Below are 19169 nucleotides of genomic sequence, written 5' to 3' on the forward strand. Positions count from 1 at the left end.
CGAGCGTAGACCTTGATAATATATACTATGTGGTATTATTTATGGTTTTTAAAGCAAGTCACGATCAGGAATTATATTTTACTTGCACGTAATTAATAGCTGAGGCCATGACAAGATGACCTTGAATGGCGTGCCGCGATAAATCACGAATCATGTTAGTGTTGAACCAGACGTATTAAAACGTGTGTACTTGTACCGTATTCCGTGGTTTATTCCCGTTTTTTTGGGCGCAAGTATAATCAACATGTCATGTTACTGGTGTCATACGTGCAGGCTGCATGCACAATAATTTGGATCAAGTAAGAAAAAAAAAATTAAAAACTTTACAATACTCTAGATGCTCGCTTCAAACACAAATCGCTATGCTTCAGACCACCCTCCCGTCAAGCACCTGGCCCGCACTTCCACGAGCAAGCCCTGTGCAGAAACGGAACCGCCCGCTCGTCCTCAGCCAAACTCAAAGGCCGCACTGACACCGTGTTCCCGTAGACCTCCCGCGTGCTAATCTCGCGCCACTCTACCCACTCGAGAGGCGGCACGACAATCAACCTGCGGCAGTGGGAGCACGCAACGCCACCCATGTCCTTTTGCCTCGTTGCTCTCTCCAGCAGCTCGCGGAGGTGGGACAAGCCCTCGGGGATGAAGTGCTGAAGCTCGGACAGCTGCGAGGTGGAATAGCAGCTGCGGAGGGCAATCTCCACCAGTGACGGCACACAGCCTGCCTTAATGGGTTGGCCGAGACTGGTTGTTGTGCCGGTGTCGAGCTGATTTCCCGATGCCACGGCCAGTCTGTTTGATTCCTCGTAAGACGGGAACTTGAATCCCGACAAGATTTGTCCCATGGAGTCGGAAATCTGAAGAGGTGACCGGCCGAGATGCCGTGTTAGCAGGGGCTGCTCCGGCAGCTCGAGAGATTCGTCTCCCTCGGCGTGTAATTGGCCCTCGGGTTCGAAGAATGGGTTCGGATGCAGGACCAGGTCTGCCAAGTTCTTGCTAAAGAGGTCTAGAAGCTCGGCTGGGAGGGAGCGGAGGCGGTTCTGGGAAACATTGAGCTGTTGTAGATTCGGCAGCTTTGCTATCGCCGGCGGAATCTCGGTCAACTTGTTGCCTCGCAGGCTTAGAATCGTGAGGTGCTGAAGATCAAACAAGGTGCCCGGGATACTCCGCAGCCGGTTCATGGCCAGATAAATCTCGAGTTCTGGCTCCTTTTGCTCAAACGCAACATCCTTGGCCACCACGGGAATGCACGAAAAGTTCTCGAGGGGGGTCAATGTCTCCCTTGAGATGTCCTCCAATCCCATGGACCAGAGGTCAATAGTTTCATTTCCTTGCTCGAGACAAGACTGTATCTTTTCCCTGGCCAGCAGCTCCGCTCTGGACACGGCAGGAATCAGCGGCTGCGGTCGCTCACTTAATTGAGGCAGCTTGGATCGCAGAGGCATCTCCAAGACCTCAGAGGCCAGGTCATCCCCCTCGGTGCCATCGCTCCCCAGGTAGACACCGCTGTCAAACTGGCGTGCCAACTTGCGCTTTGGCTTGGGCAGAATCATATGCTCACTAAAGGTCGAGTCGGACGAGGTGGGCCGTTGTTGAAACCACGAGCCTACATATCGCTTCTTCTTGCGGCCTTCCACATAGTTGTCTAGGCCAGGGTCGTCGTCGCTGGAGAAAACAGCCGGGTCGCTGGAGTTGTAAAGACCCCCCGAGCGTGGGTGCCGGACACGCTTTCGGGGATTGTTGCTGAAGCTTTGAGAGCCCTCATCCCACGAGACTGCGGGGAGGCAGGGGAGAGTCGGCTCTTCTGCCATTGATAACGGGCAGTGCAGTAATTGAAGCAAGAAACACTATAGTCAAAGCGGCTGGGGGGAAGACAGTTCAATGGAAGGTATGAAGAAATGGAGAACGTGGTCGTGACCTCAATGGCTGGAGACGCGCCAGGAACGCGGTCATGAACAGACTTCGGAGCTCGGCATCAGATAACGGGGTCCAATCTGCTTGACTCCGTGGACCCACTTTGCCGAGGCCCCCGCCTCTGTATCCTGAAAGTCGCGTGCAGTCCCAAGACAGGCGGTGGGGCGCCCATCTAATGCAACTAACATAAACGTTGACAAAAGAAGGGACAAGTTGCCTATCTGTATGCGGACACCCCATGGTTGATTGGTTTCTTATTGTCTCATCACTCTATTCCGTACGATACGTTTCGCGCTCTGTCAATTCTTAAACCCCGACACCAGGCCATGTTGAAGATTTACAAGTCTGGTTCTAGGCGCCTTGGCCTAGGTGGCTCGAATTTCGTCAGAACTCTCTGTGCACGAATGGAATTTGGCCTCGTATCATGCATGAGATTGGTATTTCCTAGCATCCCTATCTTTTAGTCCCAGTCGTCGTCATCTTCATCATTGTTTCTTGATCGGCCCGCCGTGCCAGTCTTTATGCTCTTGCCGGCAAGTCGTTCTTCCTCTGCATCCTCGGCAGCTTGCCGTCTCTTTATAATGCGCATATCCGACTCTGAAACCGCGCCGACTTCCACAAGAAGATTATCTATATGGCGCATATTCGTTCGGACACCTCCAAGGGTCACTAGTGTTACTACCTGCTTAACAATTTCCCCGTTGTTGTAGACCAGAATCGTGGGGCAATTCCGGTCTGGGTAGTTCTCAATCGCTTGGTTTGCTCTGATTTCACAAAACTTGACGTCTCCATATTCGTTGGCAGCCTGTCTCCAGAGCTCTGACAGAACTCGCGATTCCACATTGGTCCCTGTACCCGACGTCAAATTGACGAATACAGGCCCCTTCTGGGATGCCTCTGTAACTTCGCGCTGGTAATCTGGCTTCGATATTGGATACACGCTGCCGTGGATGGACTTTTTTTGCAGGTTGTTGAGCTCTGCCATTCGTTTTTGGCGATATTGGTCCAGAAATTCATCGTCTTCGAAATCCTCTAGCTCGTCCAGCTCGTCGAGATCTTTACCCTCGAGCCGATTCTCATGCGCCAGTCTTCTCCCTTGGAGAATAGCCTCCTCGATCATGGGAGTAGGACTTGGTGGCTTTTCGGGAATGACTCCATGTTTTCGCAGGATGTCGTTCCTAAATGTGGTCAGAGCTCTGCTATGAGGGCCATTACCACCGCGGGGTACTGAGTAATTACCACTCTGTGTCTGCGTTGGGATCGTCAATAGGAACAGCGATCCGTTGATCACCAGGGGCCGCCATTATGTTGCTGGGCCACGGAGGTCGAGAACCAAGTAAATATTCAACGGTTCTTTACTGAGACATTGGTAGCAGAAGAGACGGTAACGCCTCGAGGCCCTTTTTTGCGGCAGCCTGGTGTAGAATGACGACGAGCTTCCTGGAAACGGCAAGCCTCAAAGACAGGCCGCCCCACAGCTCTCAGCCAGTAATGGCATAACTTGCACAAAGGAACTATCCAGGCTGCATAAAATCCCAGGTCCTGTGGGCCCTTCGTTGCAATTTTACGACGTGCCCAGCTTACGCCAATCAGAGCACCTAAAATTTTCGTCACGTGGTACTGGGCCAGAAAACCCTATCACGCTAATCCGTTTTGGAGCAATTTCTGAGCTAGAGGCAACCGAGATTCTCCCCCTCAAGTCCACCGAACTTTTCCTCGCTTAACACCTCTCACGCATCTTGCGAGCCTCAAATCTGCCGCCAGATTTCGTCAAGTATCCCGAACCTCGCAAGACCCCGACGGCAAATCTCATTCGAAACAATCAGTCAAGATGGTGAGCGGCGAATTCTTCCCCCCACGACCGGGAGTCGATGGAAATACGCCTCGAGAAGGGTGGCGAAAGAACACGGTTGTTGGACAAATCCTCATCACCGACAGGGGGAAGTGCTGTCGGCGGATGTCCAGGACTTGGTCTAGCACAGATGAAATTTGATGGAAAGCAAGTAGGCTAACGGGGATTGATGCAGGTTCTCGCTGTTGATCTTCTGAACCCTTCGCCGGCCGCCGAGGCCAAGAAGCACAAGCTCAAGGTACGATGAGAAAAAAATATATTAAAGCACCATCCCAATCCCCATCATGACGACGCTATGCACAATCACCAGCTACGAACCTGGATTCTAACAAGCTATTTTTTCCAGACCCTGGTGCCCGCGCCCCGATCTTTCTTCATGGACGTCAAGTGCCCCGGCTGCTTCACCATCACGACCGTCTTCTCACACGCCCAGACTGTCGTCATCTGCCAGGGATGCACCACCGTTCTGTGCCAGCCCACTGGTGGCAAGGCCAGATTAACCGAGGGCTGCTCTTTCCGAAGAAAGTAAACTGCTCGCTGGCGGTTTTCTTTCCTTGGGTACTCATGACTCTTACGGTTCATTCATGGTGATCACATCTCGGATCTGCAAAACAAAAGCAAACCAACTCTCGACAATGGGGCGCATAGACGAAACTGTCCTCTCTCACCTGTGCGAACAAAATAATCAACAACTCTCTTTTCTTTGCAGATAGAAGATGGAAACCACCCACGAACAGGGGCGTTTGGGGTCTCCGGATATCTTGCATGGCATGTCATTCATCACGTTTTTTTCCGTTACGCGCGCCTTGTACCAAAGAGTCGTCTTTGAACCAGGAATCAAAAAGCACTGCATTGGGGGTGGATAGCTGGAGAAGGGCTTTCCACGAGTGTCCAGGGTGGTCTGGATGTCCAACTGGATATGAGGACGTGGAACCGCTGGTTTGAGGATCGCTTCATACCCGAGTGCTCTGGATGGTGGAGGTTAGGCACTGTGCTTGCGAAAATTCAAATGGTTTCCACGAATTCTTGCCATGCTGTGATCCATGTGAATGTTGTTTGTAGACAGAAGAATTCTGTGTCTCGTGACTGATGAGGTGAGTCACACCGAAAGCTCGTGACTATCCTATGAATGGTTCTCCCATGTGAAAGCCCAGCGGAACAGACCTTGGAATAGTCATGACCTTGGACAGGGACGTCGTCGGCATATTTAAGCCACACCAGTGTTTGTAAAACCCGAACTGGGAAATTTCCCTGCCCAAGGCACTCTAACCCTTGTGATAAGACGACATGGCAGATGTATGAGGATCTCGGGAGAAATTCCAGAGAAGCTACCTAGGTTCCTGTAAGGATGAGGCCGTTTTCGTTTCACGCCCTGTAGCACCTTCTTTGGTTAGACTCTCGTTTACCGTCTCGTGTGTCTTCTGAGTCAAGAAAACAGGCGGACAGCCCAAAAAAAAGGGAGGCGCCGGGCGCTTTTGTCTTCAAATTACGGGACATGTTCAACACGGGTGCCATGGATATTGGTTCTTCATGGAGTTCATAGTTTGACTGGTTTAATACAGGCAGTAACACCTACTACAGATATTTTAAGCTTTTAGTCAAGCTTGTTCTGTTGAGCAGCAACAGCTACACGTGCCTGCCCGGCATCGGACTTGGCTACGCTTACACATCTCTTGCTAACCAGATGTGCTCAGGCAAAACATGCTTCGGGCCTTTCTAACTTCATGGTACCTCCTATGTTGTTTGGCATGTGTGGAGCTCACGGTGTTTGGGAGACAATAACCCCGGGGTTATAATTATAGATGGAATAGGCATGGGTTCATACGGCCGAAGCTCTCGGTCTAATAGTGGCCGACACATTCTATCCCAGAAGTGTTGGTCTGTGTGCGAATGTTGTACTTCATAGCTGTTGCTCTTGTCGAAGGGTTGTGTCATGCCACGTGTGTTTTACCGGCTGATAGGCCGCGAATATGGGTTACATCAGGGGAATAGGCAGAGTCAGCTCATCGAGACGCGCATCAAACCAACAAATCACCATGCCTGTAATGTTCTACAGAAGAGGTCCAATGCAAAAAAACACTACAAACAGCGCTTGCCACCCAGGCCGAAATTTCCTCCATTCTACGGAAGATGACCCTTCTTATCCCGGCTACCCTGCACATGATGAATGCGCCAATTGAACTCGACCAATCCCATCACATCAATTCCCCCGCACGAAGCCAATTGGGCAGAGAGAGCCACATTGCACGAAATGGTCGCGACTGCCACGCGCTGCAGTCTCCACTTTCGCTCGGACCAACAGGGGTCGTTTCAAGGGCAATTTTACTGTAGTGAGCGGCAGGTGCCTGGCTATTGCGCTCCATACTGTAACATACTATGGGTATGTTAGTATATACTTATCGGGTAAATATTCTGCCACAGAGCACTCACGCCAAGGTCAGGTCAGATATGGTCTCACCAACCTCCTACACTCCATTGCCATCTTCAACACCAACCTCTTCAGCAATTGGCCTTTGTCAATCGCCCACAGCTCGCTTAGTCCGATCCCTCCCCTGTCTTCTTTGTTACGCGAGCTGCAAGTCATTGACAAAACTCTCCACTCTACCGCGCTTTCTTCCCTTTTGCCCATTAATAAAACCCCCTGTGCCATTCGTTTTACTACGTACTTTGCTGTGGACCCGGCAACAAACCGCTTTGGCATCTTCACTGAAACACACTGCCGAGACAAACAGCAATACAAAGCATTTCAACCCACAAGGGGGGACTGAAAAAAAATCTCCGCCACCCGGAGTCAGATCGCATCATCCGTTACGAAACTCGTGACCTGCTCCTGTCGCAAGAAGCCCCTTGGCTCGCCCTCTCGCCATACTATAAAGACTCTCATTTCGCTAAACGGCCCCCCCTCCGACCTATCCCATCACCATGTCGACTCCACGAACCAAGCGGCAATTCGCAGGCTCTTCAGTAGACCCTTCGCAGCGCCAAATCACATCCTTCTTCGCAAGCAGGGCACCCGGCGACGCAGCCGGCGAACCGCAGCCGCAACCCCCCCGCCAGCCTCTGCTCCCAAGCAGCGTCCAGGCCAACCTGCTCAACGTGGGCATGCGCGTGCGCAAGTCCGTCCCTGAGGGATACAAGACCAGCGGCACAAGCGCGTTCAAGCTGTGGACGGACAACACCGTCCCGACAGCACCAGCCTCCCGGCCCGCGACGCAGACCACGCTGCGGGCCGCGTCCAAAGAACTCCTCCCCTTCTGCGGCATCAACAAGGTCGGCGGCCTCGATTCGCAGCCCGCGTTCGCCAGCGACTACTCCGACTCCGACTCCGACTCCTCCGTGCCCGAGGCCGACGACGTGCCGGAGCTGACCATGTCGCAAGAGAGCGTGGACAGCAACGCCCCCGAGCTGTCGTCGCGGAAGCGATGCTACAGCGACGACGAGCGGGCAGACTGCCCGACCCTGCTGGCGCTGCCGTCCAAGGGCTGGGACGACCAAGTCAGCCCGCGGAGCTTTGCGCCGTCGCAGTGGGGGGACTCGAGAGTCATGGCCGTCCCGAGGACCCGTGTGAAGAAGCGCCCGTCGCTCAAGCACGTCGGTCAGGAGAATGCGGCAGTGGACGGGGACTTTGGGGAGGCTGATTTTCTCGTTTTTGGCGACACGCGCGACATGGACTTGTCCTGAACAGTCGAGAATTTTTTTCTCCTTTGGTTTCCTTTCCCTGTCACGAGCACAACTACCAAGTTGTATTGCATCTTGTAGGAGGCAGCTGCGGCTTTGTATTCAAGTACAGGAGTTTAGGGCGCATTTAACGGGATGGCAGAAAATGCCCAGTTGGGCCATCATGCCGAATTTGCATGTATTTTTACATTACACGTCTCGACTATCGAGACTTTGCCACGGTGGCTAAAGGCATACTTGGCATAGAAAGCCTGACACATCAAGCTACATACCTACAAACGGCTCCCGAAACTCGAGCAAATCCCGCTGTCCGTAGAATTCCCCCGCAACAGTCAATATCATGTTCAGCGTCGCGCGCATGTTCATGCGTAGTCGCAGCGTAGCGTCGTCTTCCTGGGTATCAAGTTCCTGCTCTGCCCCCGACGCACCCAGGCGTGACAGTAACTCACGTTTGGCAGCTTCGAGACTTTCATCGACGGCGCCGCCCTGGTCGCTGTCCGAGTCCGAGCCCAAGTCCATGGCTACGTCCCCGGTCTCAGACTCCTGGATCTCACCCTCTTCGTCTTCGTCTCTCCTGCCCGTCGCATTGCCTTCGAGAGTCGAGTCTGCCCCTGGATCCCCTTTATCTGCCTCGTCCCTGGCGACGCTTTCCTGGTTCGAGTCTTCCGCGGGGCTGTCGTTCTCACCCGGGCTGTCTACGCCCTCTGCATCGTCGTCATCAGTTCCCACCACATCCTCATCGCTACTACTCGCATCAACGCCCTCGTTCACGCCCAGCCCTCCGTCTGCGAGTTCATCCCGCAGTGCTGCCATCTCGGCCAAACTCCTGCTGAGGAGGACTGCGCGCCTACCAAGGTCCCGCACCCAGCCTATCTCGGTGTGGTTGAGTTCCCCTCGATCTGGTAGTCGTGCAAGCAGCCCCCAGAGCCACTGGCTCGTTCGTTCAGATAGAGTGTGACCCCTTCGTAAGAATGTGCCACCTATAAGTACGCGTAGGATGCGGATTACGGTTTCTTTGGACATGAGCGCCAGCTGCAGCGGGTGAGGGTCAGTGTTGCGCATGATATTTGCCCATGTTTTGTTGGTGGTGGAATCGCGGCCAAATGGTGCGGCGAAGGTCTCTTTTGTCGAGGATAGTCTCTTGGCGGCGTCCGGGGGTGGAGTTGTGTGTAGAAGCTGGTGAAGATGGGTATATCGGGCCATTACCGAGGAGAAGTATGCTTCGTGAAGCTCTCTTTCATCATCGCCACAGCTGTGGGCCGCTTGGCCAGCTTTCTCGTCTTCGTCGTCGTGTTGTGGCATTGCAATGTACGCTCCGTCGTCGTAGTATCCTCTGGGATCATCGACTGCCCCGGTAGTATATATGGTTCGATCGACGTGGCCTTGATCGTCTTGTTGTAGCTCGGGTGGGAACTGAGGTCCAATTTGAACTTTTGGCGCGACGAGCAAATGCGGAATATCGTACGCCTCTTTTCTGTAATACTCACCGTATCAGCATCATCTAAATGATTAGAATACAAAAAACACATTCAGCAAACACACGTTTCCGATAGACAAGCATAGGATATGTAGGGTCGTTTATGAGCATACCTGACAGACAAGAGATAGGCCATGGCATCAGCGTCGTCCTCAAAGTCCGACTCCTCGCCGTAGGGGATGGTTGTCGCATCTTGTAGACTTGAAAAGACATATTTTTGCCCCCATGTTGGATCTATGGACGAGTTTTGGTGTTGGTGTCGGGGCATGGCGCCGGTTTGTTTCTTTGCCCGTTTGGGGTCGGGCTCAGAGACTTCCCCTTCGTCGACATCCGACAGCTCGCGTTTGGAGGACATGCTGCCGCGGGGCAATGCAGCACCCTTTGATATGGGGGCTATGACGGTGAGCTGCTTATTGACTGCATAGAAAAAGAATACAAGGTAGAGATGGTGGCGGGGGTTGTGTTGGCGCAAAAGTTGGCGGAGTCGAGGTTGAGTGTCGGTGATGTCGTTAAAAAATGTCAACTGCACATGGTTGAAGCTGTCAACTGTGGTCCCGACCTTAGTTGATGCAGGTCCCTGGACATTGGACCTGTGGACCGACTGGCTGCCTGGGGCTGGTCAAATACTGCTCGGCCAGCGCCTGATTTCCCGCCCGTACCAACCGCTAGCTGACTAGCCGCACGCCAAGAATCGACGTTGCATGTGAGTAAACCGCCGAACAGCTACTCCGTACATAGAGCTCGACTTTTTGGACCCCGACACTCAGTGATTGGTTTCAGGCAGTCTTCCCAACCGTCACCATATTGATGGTCTTGCGAATCCAATCATGAGGCCAGCTTGCGTGCGCTGCTCGGCTCTTCATCCGCACATACACGTACGAGCACCAAGGACGCCTCTGCGCTCCCGCAGAGCTGCCCCCGCTGCGTGCCTCGATCCATCATGGCAGTCCATGCCGCAGTGTCGCTCCCAGAGCACAAGCTGCAATCACTTTGTGGACAGTGGTATGTGCTTGAACAGCATGGAGACCCGTCATATGCTCGTGTCCAGTGCTAATTTGACCCGTCAATATAACAGAAAGAATACACCCAGCCTCTCCTCCGCCGCAGCTGCTCCCTTCTGCGAAGCCCTTCAGGCTCGCCGTCAAGGACAACATTGCAACGGCCGAGTTCCCGACACAATGCGCCTCTCGCATCCTCCGCGGCCACAAATCACCTTACGAAGCTACAATCGTCACTCAGCTGCGTGCGCGGGGCGGCATCGTCGTGGGAAAGACTAACATGGACGAGTTCGGCATGGGCTCCCACGCGACAAACTCCATGCATGGCGCCGTGAGCAACCACCTTTCTGCGGATGAGCCAATCTCTGCGGGGGGCAGCTCTGGGGGCAGTGCCGTTGCTGTCATGCTTGGGGAAGCGGATATCGCCCTGGGAACCGATACGGGCGGTTCAATCCGTCTGCCTGCGTCGTACACGGGAGCTGTAGGCTACCGCCCGAGCTACGGCATGATTTCGCGCTACGGCGTGTTTCCCTACGCCAACTCACTGGACACTGTGGGAATGCTGGCCAGAGAGGTGAAGCCAATTCTCCATCTTCTAGTGGAAACCAAGCTGGACGAGGAGCACGACCCCAACGACCCGACGTCATTATCTCCAGCCTCGAGGCGACGATGCGCCAAAGCATGCCCGCCGCTTCTGGAAGACATGTCCAAGCTCACTGTTGGCATTCCCCTGGAATACAACGTTGCCGAGCTGGACCCCCTTGTGCGACAGGCTTGGGTGGAAGCTGCCACAGCGCTGGAGTCGGCCGGCGTGAACATCGTGCCGGTGTCTCTGCCGTCAACCAAGGAAGCATTATGCGTGTACTACGTCCTTGCCCCCGCCGAGGCATCCTCCAACCTCGCCAAGTACGACGGCGTTCGATACGGCGCGCGAGGGGAGCACGGAGACGCCGGGGGCGACACGTTGTACTCGGAAACACGGGGAGCCGGCTTCGGCCCCGAGGTCAGGCGTCGCATCTTGCTGGGCACCTACAGCCTCAGCTCTGAAGCAATGGACAATTACTTTGTCCAGGCGCAAAAGGTCCGCCGGCTGATCCGGCAGGACTTTGACAAGGTGTTCAAACGGGACAACCCGCTCCATGAAGCGGCGCAGTTTGACCTCAGCGACATGGATGCCGAGACGGCTCTGCAGGACAAGCAGGGTCCTCCGCAGGTAGACTTCCTGCTGTCGCCGACTGCGACGTCATTCGCACCGACGCTGAATGACGTGCTTACAAAGAGCAGTTTGGAGGCGTACATGGGGGATGTCTTCACCGTGCCCGCGAGTCTGGCTGGCCTACCTGCCGTCAGCGTGCCGTCGGGGAGGCTCGGGGAGGGCCGGTTGCCGTTGGGACTCCAGTTGATTGGGCAGTATTGGGATGATAAGCGGGTGTTGGCCATGGCGGAGAGATTAAAGGCGCTGGCGGCATAGATGGTTGTCTTTTTTTTGTTTTGCATCACGGATGGCAGAATGAGTTGGCGTCCAAGCATTTGCAGTTCAGTATATTAATACACAAGGGTATCATGGTGCGCTGCCAACGCAGGTCAGCAGAAAACATCAAACGCGCACCACGGACCAAAGGCAGAGTGGCTGCCTCCCACTATCCCTTCTAGTTGGCTAAGAACAGGCCATCTGCGTTTTGTTGTATCCCGGCGTTGCGCATCTGCGCAATATATCCCCAGTCTTGACACTGATTGACCCTGTGAGCGCCCATGTGAGCCGTCTAGCAGCCAGCAAGATGCCGTTTTCTCTGTAGTGATACGTCATCGCCTTGGTCGCGAAGAGAACCTCGCCATCGCGGTAGTCGGGCACACCATGACTGCTTTGAAAACCCGACTTGGCAAGACCGTTCACACGGCTACAGGAAGACTGTCGCATCCGTCTTGTTTGTACAATCCCCCATCAACATGAGCTCAAGGCGACCTCGACCCAGACCTACTCAACCCCCCTTCCTCCCTGTCCACATCCATATCGCCTCCAACCTCGCCCTCCTCAGCGTCCTCATCCCGTGGCCCCTCCTCGCCCTCGCCCTCGCCCTCGTCCTCCTCGTCCAGAATATCCTCCAAGTCGCCCAGCGGACTAACCCTGGGCTCCAGCTCGTCCAGGTCCTCGAGCACCTCCCGCGGCGGCATCTTCCACAAGCTCGTCGCGCAGACCCTCTCGCGGGTCAGCAGACCATCAACAAACTCGTCCACGTAGGTCAGCGCCGCGCCGCGCCTCCCCCGCGTGCGCAGCTTGCGCCGGTCCCCGAGGAAGGGCTCCAGCGCGCGGTGCACGTCGGCCGCCCTCCGCGTCAGGCGGTAGTAGAAGCAGGCCAGGGCGCGCAGGTACTTGAAGTGCTCGCCGCCGTAGGACAGGTACTCGCGCACCACGGCCTCGGAGGGCCCCAGCTCGAGGAGCTTGAAGGCCAGGCACAGGAAGGGGCTGGGCTTCTGGGCGTCGCCGTGCGTGCCGCCCACGAAGCGGACGTGCTCGACGACGCGGTCGACGATGTCGGCCTCGTTGAGGGCGAAGCACTGCTCCTTGTAGAAGTAGGACTCGACGATGCGGTCCTTGACGGCCTTTTCCATTATGGTCGCCGGGTTGAGGCCGTTGGGGGCCAGGGCCGCCGTCGACCCGCGCTCGTCGAGGAACCGGCGCGCGTCGGCCTGGACCGTGTCGCTTTGAGGCATGGCGGCGCGTGAGGGCGGCTTTTGGCAGAGTTGTGCAAGTGTGCGACGAGGCGGATCGTGGTTGAAGACTGGTGGTGGGTTTTGGGGGTTTCTGCAGAAGGGCGGGGGGGGGGGGGGGGTGGTTAACACACGGATTGGTGCGATAAGATAGTTGCCGTGCCAACGGCGGAGTGAAGGTGCATTAACACCTTGGGAGGCGACATGCCGGCTGGCAAAACTACGCTTCGCACATGAACAGAAGAAGAGTTGAAGGGAAAGAAAAAAAAAGAACCGATCGCCGGTATTTTACTTCTACTCTCCAAGTATACGATTGATTGAACTGGGTCGATAGTCGACATGCGCAAGGCGCTCCTCTCTTCGTCCGAGGTATCGGCCCTCGTGTCCATCATCGTCGGTACGGGCAAAATTCCAGACACCCTGGCGCGCATTCCAAGGGCTCAGAGTTGAAATTGGCATTTCTAACGGGGACGCAGTTATCCTATTCACGCTCGCCCTCTTCCTCAGCGGCTACACCCTCCAGCAGCGCACGCTGCAGGACCTCCGGGTGGCCATTCGACCGGGACACACGAAGCCGTCGCCCAAGGCGCACCTGCCAGACTACTTTACGCGGGAGACGGTGCGGCTGCAGGACGGGACGGTGGTGGTGCGGGAGAGCCTGGCGGACAAGGACGAGAAGGCGCGCATAGCTAAGAAGTATGAGCTCCGCGAGGACGAGGCCAAGGGCAAGACGAAGACGAGGCGGAAGCAGAAGCAGAAGCAGAGGCAGGGGGATGACGTGAGACTGGCGCCGGAGCAGCGAGAACATGACGGCGAGGCGCAGGGCGTGGGGGGGACGAAGAGGCAGGCGACGGAGGAGCAGTTGGCGATGCTGGAGACGATCAAGGAGCGGGCTGCTGGGCAGGCCTGGGGGGTGGACCATCCTGATCCGCTGGCCAAGAATCCTCTTCCCGTCACGAGGGCGGAGCGTAGGAAGCTCATTAAGGATGAGATTCAGAGGCTGGCGCAGGCGGATAAGCCGGTGTATTATCAGCGGCGGCTGTGGTGATGGTGGGAGTGTTGGGGGTAGGATGGTTTCGTCTGTGTGCTGACCAGATTGTCAGGGTACGCCGTCATGTGTAAATGGAATGAGTATGATTTGTATTGTAGAATGTAAAGAATGATGACCATCTTTGCTACTGTCCATCTTTTGTCGTACAAGGCATCAAGTTGGTGTACATACTTGACCCGGCTAGAGCCGACTCTTGACAGCCACTATGAGCCGGTGACGGAGGTTGTACAAGGTAATGCGGTCAATGGACGGCGTAGACCATGGAGTTTCTTCGACACGTCACAGCAGTGCTTTCCGCCCTGGCTGCGAGGCTGGCGGTCAATTGGCAACTATGTACTTGTATACATACATAGTTGCAGCCAAGACAATACGAGTTGATGGCGAGCCGTGTTGTCTTGGCACGAGACGCCATGGGTGTCCGCTTACGATTCTGGCTCTCGTCGGAAGAAAGGCGACGTGGCTTCGGAGCTGACGGCTACACAAGGTGCGCTTCTAAGACTTCCAAGTGTGTCTCATGGCGGTGGTGATGCCTCTCCATCTCCTCAAGTTGCTACTGCTAGGCGACGTTCCCGCAAAGGTGCGGCACGTTGTATCGCGCGTGCTATGCATGCATTCTCTGCCCGAAAATGAAACATGGTATACGGAGTATAAATAAAACCAAGGAAAATAAAACAAAACAATAATGGAGCAAATTCCAGCACAGCCCACAGCCCCAACCTTGTCCGGGACGGACCACGGCCTCGACTCTCGCAAAACACGGCTCTCGGTAGCCCAAAATACCAGTTGGACCACGTGTGCAGCCCGTCAACGGTCTCAAGTCAGCTGCCATCAGGCCACTTGCAACAAGGCCAATTCAACTCCACACAAAGCGCCTGCTTGCTTGCATGCACGCGCCCAGCGAGACGGAAACAGAATGAGGGACTCAGCCTTACGGCCGGGACGCGTCCAGATGAAGCAGCCCCTGCCGACGGGCGCCGCTTGCCCACCGCCCGGCCAATCAGGGGCCTGCGCGCCGCCAAGCACACGCCAGGTCTGGCCCCCAAACAGCTTGCCACGTTTTTTTTTAGGAAACATGGCCCCGTCGCAAAAAAAAAAAAAAAAAAAAAGAGAGAGGGAGAGAGACAGACTATCGGCGTCTTGCGTCTCAGCCTTTTGCAGAAACTGGCCGTGTATCCCGGTCCCGTCCCGGCGGTCTGGAATCCAATCGTGGCGCCGGGACGTTTTAAGCCAAGGCCACAAAAAAAAAATTATGAATTGATGACATCGACGCAGCGGCACCCTGCTGAAGCCGGCATTTCCGTAGCCCCGCGGATAAATTGGCGCTGGGCCAATTTCCAAGGGTCCGCCTCGGCCTAGTGCCCAGCTGGAGGTGACGTGGTGGAATGGACCGGACACGCTGGTCTGGTGCATGCCGTCCCTGCCAAGAGCGATTGCGAGCCGTGGGAGCCGTGGGCGCCGGAAAAGATTGTACGAAGGAAGGTGGGCCGCAGGCGCGAGGCAGAGATTCTCGGAAATCATGTGCCGTCGGGGAATACGAGTCAAGTGTCCAAGTTTTTGACCGGGGGGAACGGACACTTTTGGTTTCAAGACTGAAGTTTTTTTTCTTGCCAAACGAATTCATCATGGGTAATTTGAGGAATGTTCGGCATTGGATTCCATACAGGGGGGGAAGAGTCTGAAAACGGCCATGGCGGCCGGGATGTAGCAAGTTGCGAGAAGAGGCCTGTCTTGTCTGATTCATGTCCGGGGCGAGGATGCGTGAGGAATCATTGGTGGGCCTGGAGCTAGCAGGGCGCGCTGCCAAGACGTAAAACAATTAGAGAGAGAGAAAAAAAATGAGTGCCCGAGCGTTTCGTTTTCTCGATGCCGGGGCCCCGGGATGGCGTTGAGTCAGGGACCGTGAAGAAGGGCCAAGTCGGCAAATGCTGGAATCGTCCGTGGGTGTGGGTAAGAGGCAGCAGTGCGGTAAGTGTACTCGGTAGTACAGATATGGTCATATGGATACATGGTATAAAATGGAGGCACCAGTGACGGACACGCTCACCAAGACAAGGTGTAGGATCATTGATGCCAGTCATTCATGGGTGTGAGGCGATGGAACAGACAGACAGCATGTCACGATGAAAAATAGAACATGACGCACATGCACAAGTAAGCACAGCGGACGCAGTTCATTGATACAAACACAAAAGAAAGGCAATGGAGACAACCAAGTGTAGCATAGTGTCATGACTCATCAGTACCATGACAATAAACGTCACCAACTAGACACATTTATAAACAAGTCAAGCAAGTGTAGCAAGTGTAGCAAGCATCATCACCATCACATCACAAAAGTCAAAGCCAGATTCATAAGAGTGGTATATGCCCAAAGGGCGGCATTAGAAATATATAACCAAGGATAAAAATAAAAGTAAAACCAAGTTATAAGCCCCCACCCGTGGTATCCCTTCCAGAGCGCCATGCTAAAAACCCAAAGAAAACGCAGCCATGCTCGCATAGTCAAACATCCAAATGATAGGCGGATGAAAAGACAAAGAAGAAAAAGGTCATGCAGCCAGCGCATGCACTAGTTACAAGTCGGCCACCGTCTCGGCCTCGCCCTCTCCCTCTCCCTCAGTCTCGTTAAACACCACGCCGCGCCGCTTCCAGCCACTCCGCTTCATCAGGTCCTCGAGGCTATCGAGCGACCGCATAGGCGGCCTCTTGGGCGTGGACACGCTGCGCTTGTGGCTAAAGTTGGGCACGTCCAGCGGCACGGGGGCGTCGGAGCCCGGCGTCTCGTCGAGGTCGAGGTCGTCCACCGACGAGAGGTCCCGGTCCAGGTCCAGGTCCAGCGTCTGGATGGTCGAGTCGGACCAGCGCGAGCGCGGCATAGGCGGCCGCCGCGAGGCCAGCTGCAGCGTAAAGTAGTCCTGGGCGTCACCGAAGACGGGAGCATCGTCGTGCTCCGGGGGCGGCGAGGGCGGCAGCAGCGTCGTCTCGGTGGTGTGCGAGAAGTGCAGTGCCTGTGCCTTGCCGACGACGGTGTAGTCGCCGCCGTCAAAGTCCTCGTCGTCGGTAGAGTCGTCGAAAAAGGTCGAGGCCGGCGCGTGGGCGCACCGCTCGGGGCTGATGAGCGGCCGGTCGTGCAGCCGCGGCGGCGGGTGGAAGGTTGGGTGCGCGCTGAGGGGGCCGAAGCCCGGCGATGTGCTGCCCGTCGTGGGCGTTCTGGCTGACGAGAGCGCGCGTGCCGTCGAGGCCGACGACGTGGAGCATGTGGAGGATGTGGACGGCGACGAGGACAGCGAGCTGCCGGAGAAGGAGACCTTGCGGATGTGCAGGTCCTTGGGCTTGTGTGTCTTTCGCCGCTGGCTGAAGCTGTGGCCGATGTTGCCGAGGACGTGCATGTTGGGCCAGTCGGGGGTGTGTGGTAGAATGATGTCGTCGGTGTTGCGAGGTTGTGTGTGCTTGTAGAGTCAAGTATACACGTCAATAGTCTGGTGGTTGATTTCCGTCGGGGTATTGCTGGCACAGCCGACGGGGAGATGATCAGATGGCTCGTCTGAGCAGACGTGGTGAGACGTAGGTCCAAGTATATGTATAAGATATGTTTATGTTTGCGTGCCAACGTCCGGGCTGGGCGTTGCTCCGGACCATCAATGTCAACATGTATGTATGACGCCTGGTCCTGGCAGAGGAGGGATGGCACGATGCGGCCGGTGGGAAGGGCATTCAATATGTACCAAGTAGGATACGGAGAGCTGGCCGTGAGGTGTCTGGTGCTGCTGCAGGTACGTACATACGTCAACGCACAAAGTACGTCAACACGGCGGGGGGGTGGGGGCGTGAGGCGACAGGGATGTTGCGAAAACGGGACCTGATGGGGGCCCCCCCTGGCGGACCTGATGACTGTGACCGCGCACCCATGTACCCAAGACAGACCCCTGTCGAGCTCGTCGCCCACCACTGATACCACTGATGGCTCATCGCAGGCCGCGGCTCCGCCACCAGCACGCCAGCGACGCCAGCGACGCCTCGTCCGCACTAGCACAAGTTGCTCACGCAAAGGGCGACGACATGGCCGACGCCGTCACGGCCAAGTGCGCCGGTGAGACACGACAGCCCGCTCAACATGACAGCTTCACCACATGCATCGGGATTCACGATTGCACGGAGTGCTCCAAACATACAGAGACATGTGGACGGAGCAGTCGGCGAGAGGCGTCCCAAGTCGTGGTCCAGAGCCCAGCTGCCAAGGCCCAGCAGCAACAGGACGTCAGGTTTACAACACGACACTCCAGGCCGTACGTAGGAGTCGGTACAATTCACAATTTCAATCTTATCTCTTGTTTCGTCCGTCATCCCTCCATCATCAGCCCATGCCCTGTTCCAGACACAGCAGCGCTCGTCATCAAGCTCAGCCTTTGTCAGCCGCCAGCTATTCCCAACCAAAAGGCAGCCATCTCATCATGGACCGAAAATCGCACAAATCACCACGCCCACGGCATGCCCCAAATGGCCCGTGAACGAGCTGCCCCCCTGTCCCATTGAGGTCATCCGCCTCGTATGATGGTCGCGCTCCCACCAACGACAGCCGCCGGCGACCACCCAGGCCCTGCTGCGCTGACGGGGCCCGCCGTAACGGAGGGAAAAGAAAGAAAATAAGTTGGATAAAATAAAATCAAGTAGATGAAATAAAATAAAATTACCAGGCTCGATTGCATCCTGTCTCTGGCGGTCTCCAGCGGTCCCAGCTACCGAGGACGGTGTTGGACCACCCCGGTCGGGACGATGCTCGCTTGAACCCTGTTCGGATCTGAAGCTACCGCAGCCATCGCCATGTTTCGTTTCGGGGCGGAGCAGCACCAAATACGCAGGTAGTACAGATGCGTTTGTTTCCCAAGACCGTCGCAAGAGGACCCAGATTTTTTTTTGGGATTTTTTGATTTTTTAAATTGTAATTTATTTCCATTCAACGTCTGGTCTGGTCTGGATTCACAAGCTCTGGCCGTGGGTAGCATCGCGGCCCTGGGCGGAGCAGCTCTCGCTCTTTGACTTTCCGGACAAAGATACTCGGCGCGACAGATGGCCTCATCGGGCGATGGCACCGTGGAGCGGGGAAATCGTAAAAAGCCACATCTGGCCTATTTCCACCAATATGGTATGCTGCCCGGCTGCCCGGCGGCTGCCCGCGTCTTGTTTGCCTTGATGTCAAGTAAAGTGCCAAACTGAGCCTCATGAGTTTCGTAAAGAGCGTGCATTGCGTCAGAGACATGGGGGCGCGCAGTGAGTCGACGCATCCACTGGCGTAGTACAATATGCATGTCGTCGGTTTCTGTCTGTCCCATGTCGCAACATTTCATTTCGGGCGCGCCCCGCTTCTTCTTTTTTTCATCTCTGCGCTGACGCTGACCGCCTTGGGGAACATTGAAGGGAGGGAGGGATGGGGGCACGAACAAGGCCGGCCCGCAGATTGGGACTGTCGGGACTACGCCACTCGGCTCTGGCTGA

General features: G+C 55.6%; 9 protein-coding genes across 9 annotated transcripts; 4 read left to right on the forward strand and 5 right to left on the reverse strand.

Annotated features, from left to right (window-relative positions):
* Positions 1 to 383: 383 nt before the first annotated feature.
* G6M90_00g001100 (uncharacterized protein) lies at positions 384 to 1808 on the reverse strand (the record flags this gene model as incomplete). Its single annotated transcript, XM_014687474.1, has 1 exon — positions 384 to 1808. The coding sequence occupies one exon, from the start codon at positions 1806 to 1808 to the stop codon at positions 384 to 386; it is 1425 nt and encodes a 474-aa protein (XP_014542960.1).
* Positions 1809 to 2371: 563 nt separating this feature from the next.
* On the reverse strand, positions 2372 to 3215 carry PLP2 (Phosducin-like protein 2; the record flags this gene model as incomplete). The annotated part of the gene is made up of 2 exons (XM_014687473.1): positions 2372 to 3089; positions 3151 to 3215. 2 exons carry the CDS (start codon positions 3213 to 3215, stop codon positions 2372 to 2374), a joined length of 783 nt encoding a protein of 260 aa, XP_014542959.1.
* A 527-nt stretch (positions 3216 to 3742) lies between these two features.
* On the forward strand, positions 3743 to 4292 carry crp-6 (40S ribosomal protein eS27; the record flags this gene model as incomplete). The annotated part of the gene is made up of 3 exons (XM_014687472.1): positions 3743 to 3745; positions 3939 to 4001; positions 4110 to 4292. The coding sequence occupies 3 exons, from the start codon at positions 3743 to 3745 to the stop codon at positions 4290 to 4292; spliced, it is 249 nt and encodes an 82-aa protein (XP_014542958.1).
* Positions 4293 to 6685: 2393 nt separating this feature from the next.
* Positions 6686 to 7444, forward strand: G6M90_00g001130 (uncharacterized protein; the record flags this gene model as incomplete). Its single annotated transcript, XM_014687471.1, has 1 exon — positions 6686 to 7444. One exon carries the CDS (start codon positions 6686 to 6688, stop codon positions 7442 to 7444), a length of 759 nt encoding a protein of 252 aa, XP_014542957.1.
* A 261-nt stretch (positions 7445 to 7705) lies between these two features.
* G6M90_00g001140 (uncharacterized protein) lies at positions 7706 to 9273 on the reverse strand (the record flags this gene model as incomplete). Its single annotated transcript, XM_014687470.1, has 2 exons — positions 7706 to 8915; positions 9032 to 9273. 2 exons carry the CDS (start codon positions 9271 to 9273, stop codon positions 7706 to 7708), a joined length of 1452 nt encoding a protein of 483 aa, XP_014542956.1.
* A 472-nt stretch (positions 9274 to 9745) lies between these two features.
* GATA (Glutamyl-tRNA(Gln) amidotransferase subunit A) lies at positions 9746 to 11387 on the forward strand (the record flags this gene model as incomplete). The annotated part of the gene is made up of 2 exons (XM_014687469.1): positions 9746 to 9920; positions 9994 to 11387. 2 exons carry the CDS (start codon positions 9746 to 9748, stop codon positions 11385 to 11387), a joined length of 1569 nt encoding a protein of 522 aa, XP_014542955.1.
* A 482-nt stretch (positions 11388 to 11869) lies between these two features.
* PR38A (Pre-mRNA-splicing factor 38A) lies at positions 11870 to 12628 on the reverse strand (the record flags this gene model as incomplete). Its single annotated transcript, XM_014687468.1, has 1 exon — positions 11870 to 12628. The coding sequence occupies one exon, from the start codon at positions 12626 to 12628 to the stop codon at positions 11870 to 11872; it is 759 nt and encodes a 252-aa protein (XP_014542954.1).
* A 336-nt stretch (positions 12629 to 12964) lies between these two features.
* Positions 12965 to 13673, forward strand: G6M90_00g001170 (uncharacterized protein; the record flags this gene model as incomplete). The annotated part of the gene is made up of 2 exons (XM_014687467.1): positions 12965 to 13022; positions 13102 to 13673. The coding sequence occupies 2 exons, from the start codon at positions 12965 to 12967 to the stop codon at positions 13671 to 13673; spliced, it is 630 nt and encodes a 209-aa protein (XP_014542953.1).
* A 2576-nt stretch (positions 13674 to 16249) lies between these two features.
* G6M90_00g001180 (uncharacterized protein) lies at positions 16250 to 17065 on the reverse strand (the record flags this gene model as incomplete). Its single annotated transcript, XM_014687466.1, has 1 exon — positions 16250 to 17065. The coding sequence occupies one exon, from the start codon at positions 17063 to 17065 to the stop codon at positions 16250 to 16252; it is 816 nt and encodes a 271-aa protein (XP_014542952.1).
* Positions 17066 to 19169: the final 2104 nt, after the last annotated feature.

Source organism: Metarhizium brunneum, chromosome 1, assembly GCF_013426205.1.
Source record: "Metarhizium brunneum chromosome 1, complete sequence".
Taxonomy (NCBI): Eukaryota; Fungi; Ascomycota; class Sordariomycetes; order Hypocreales; family Clavicipitaceae; genus Metarhizium; species Metarhizium brunneum.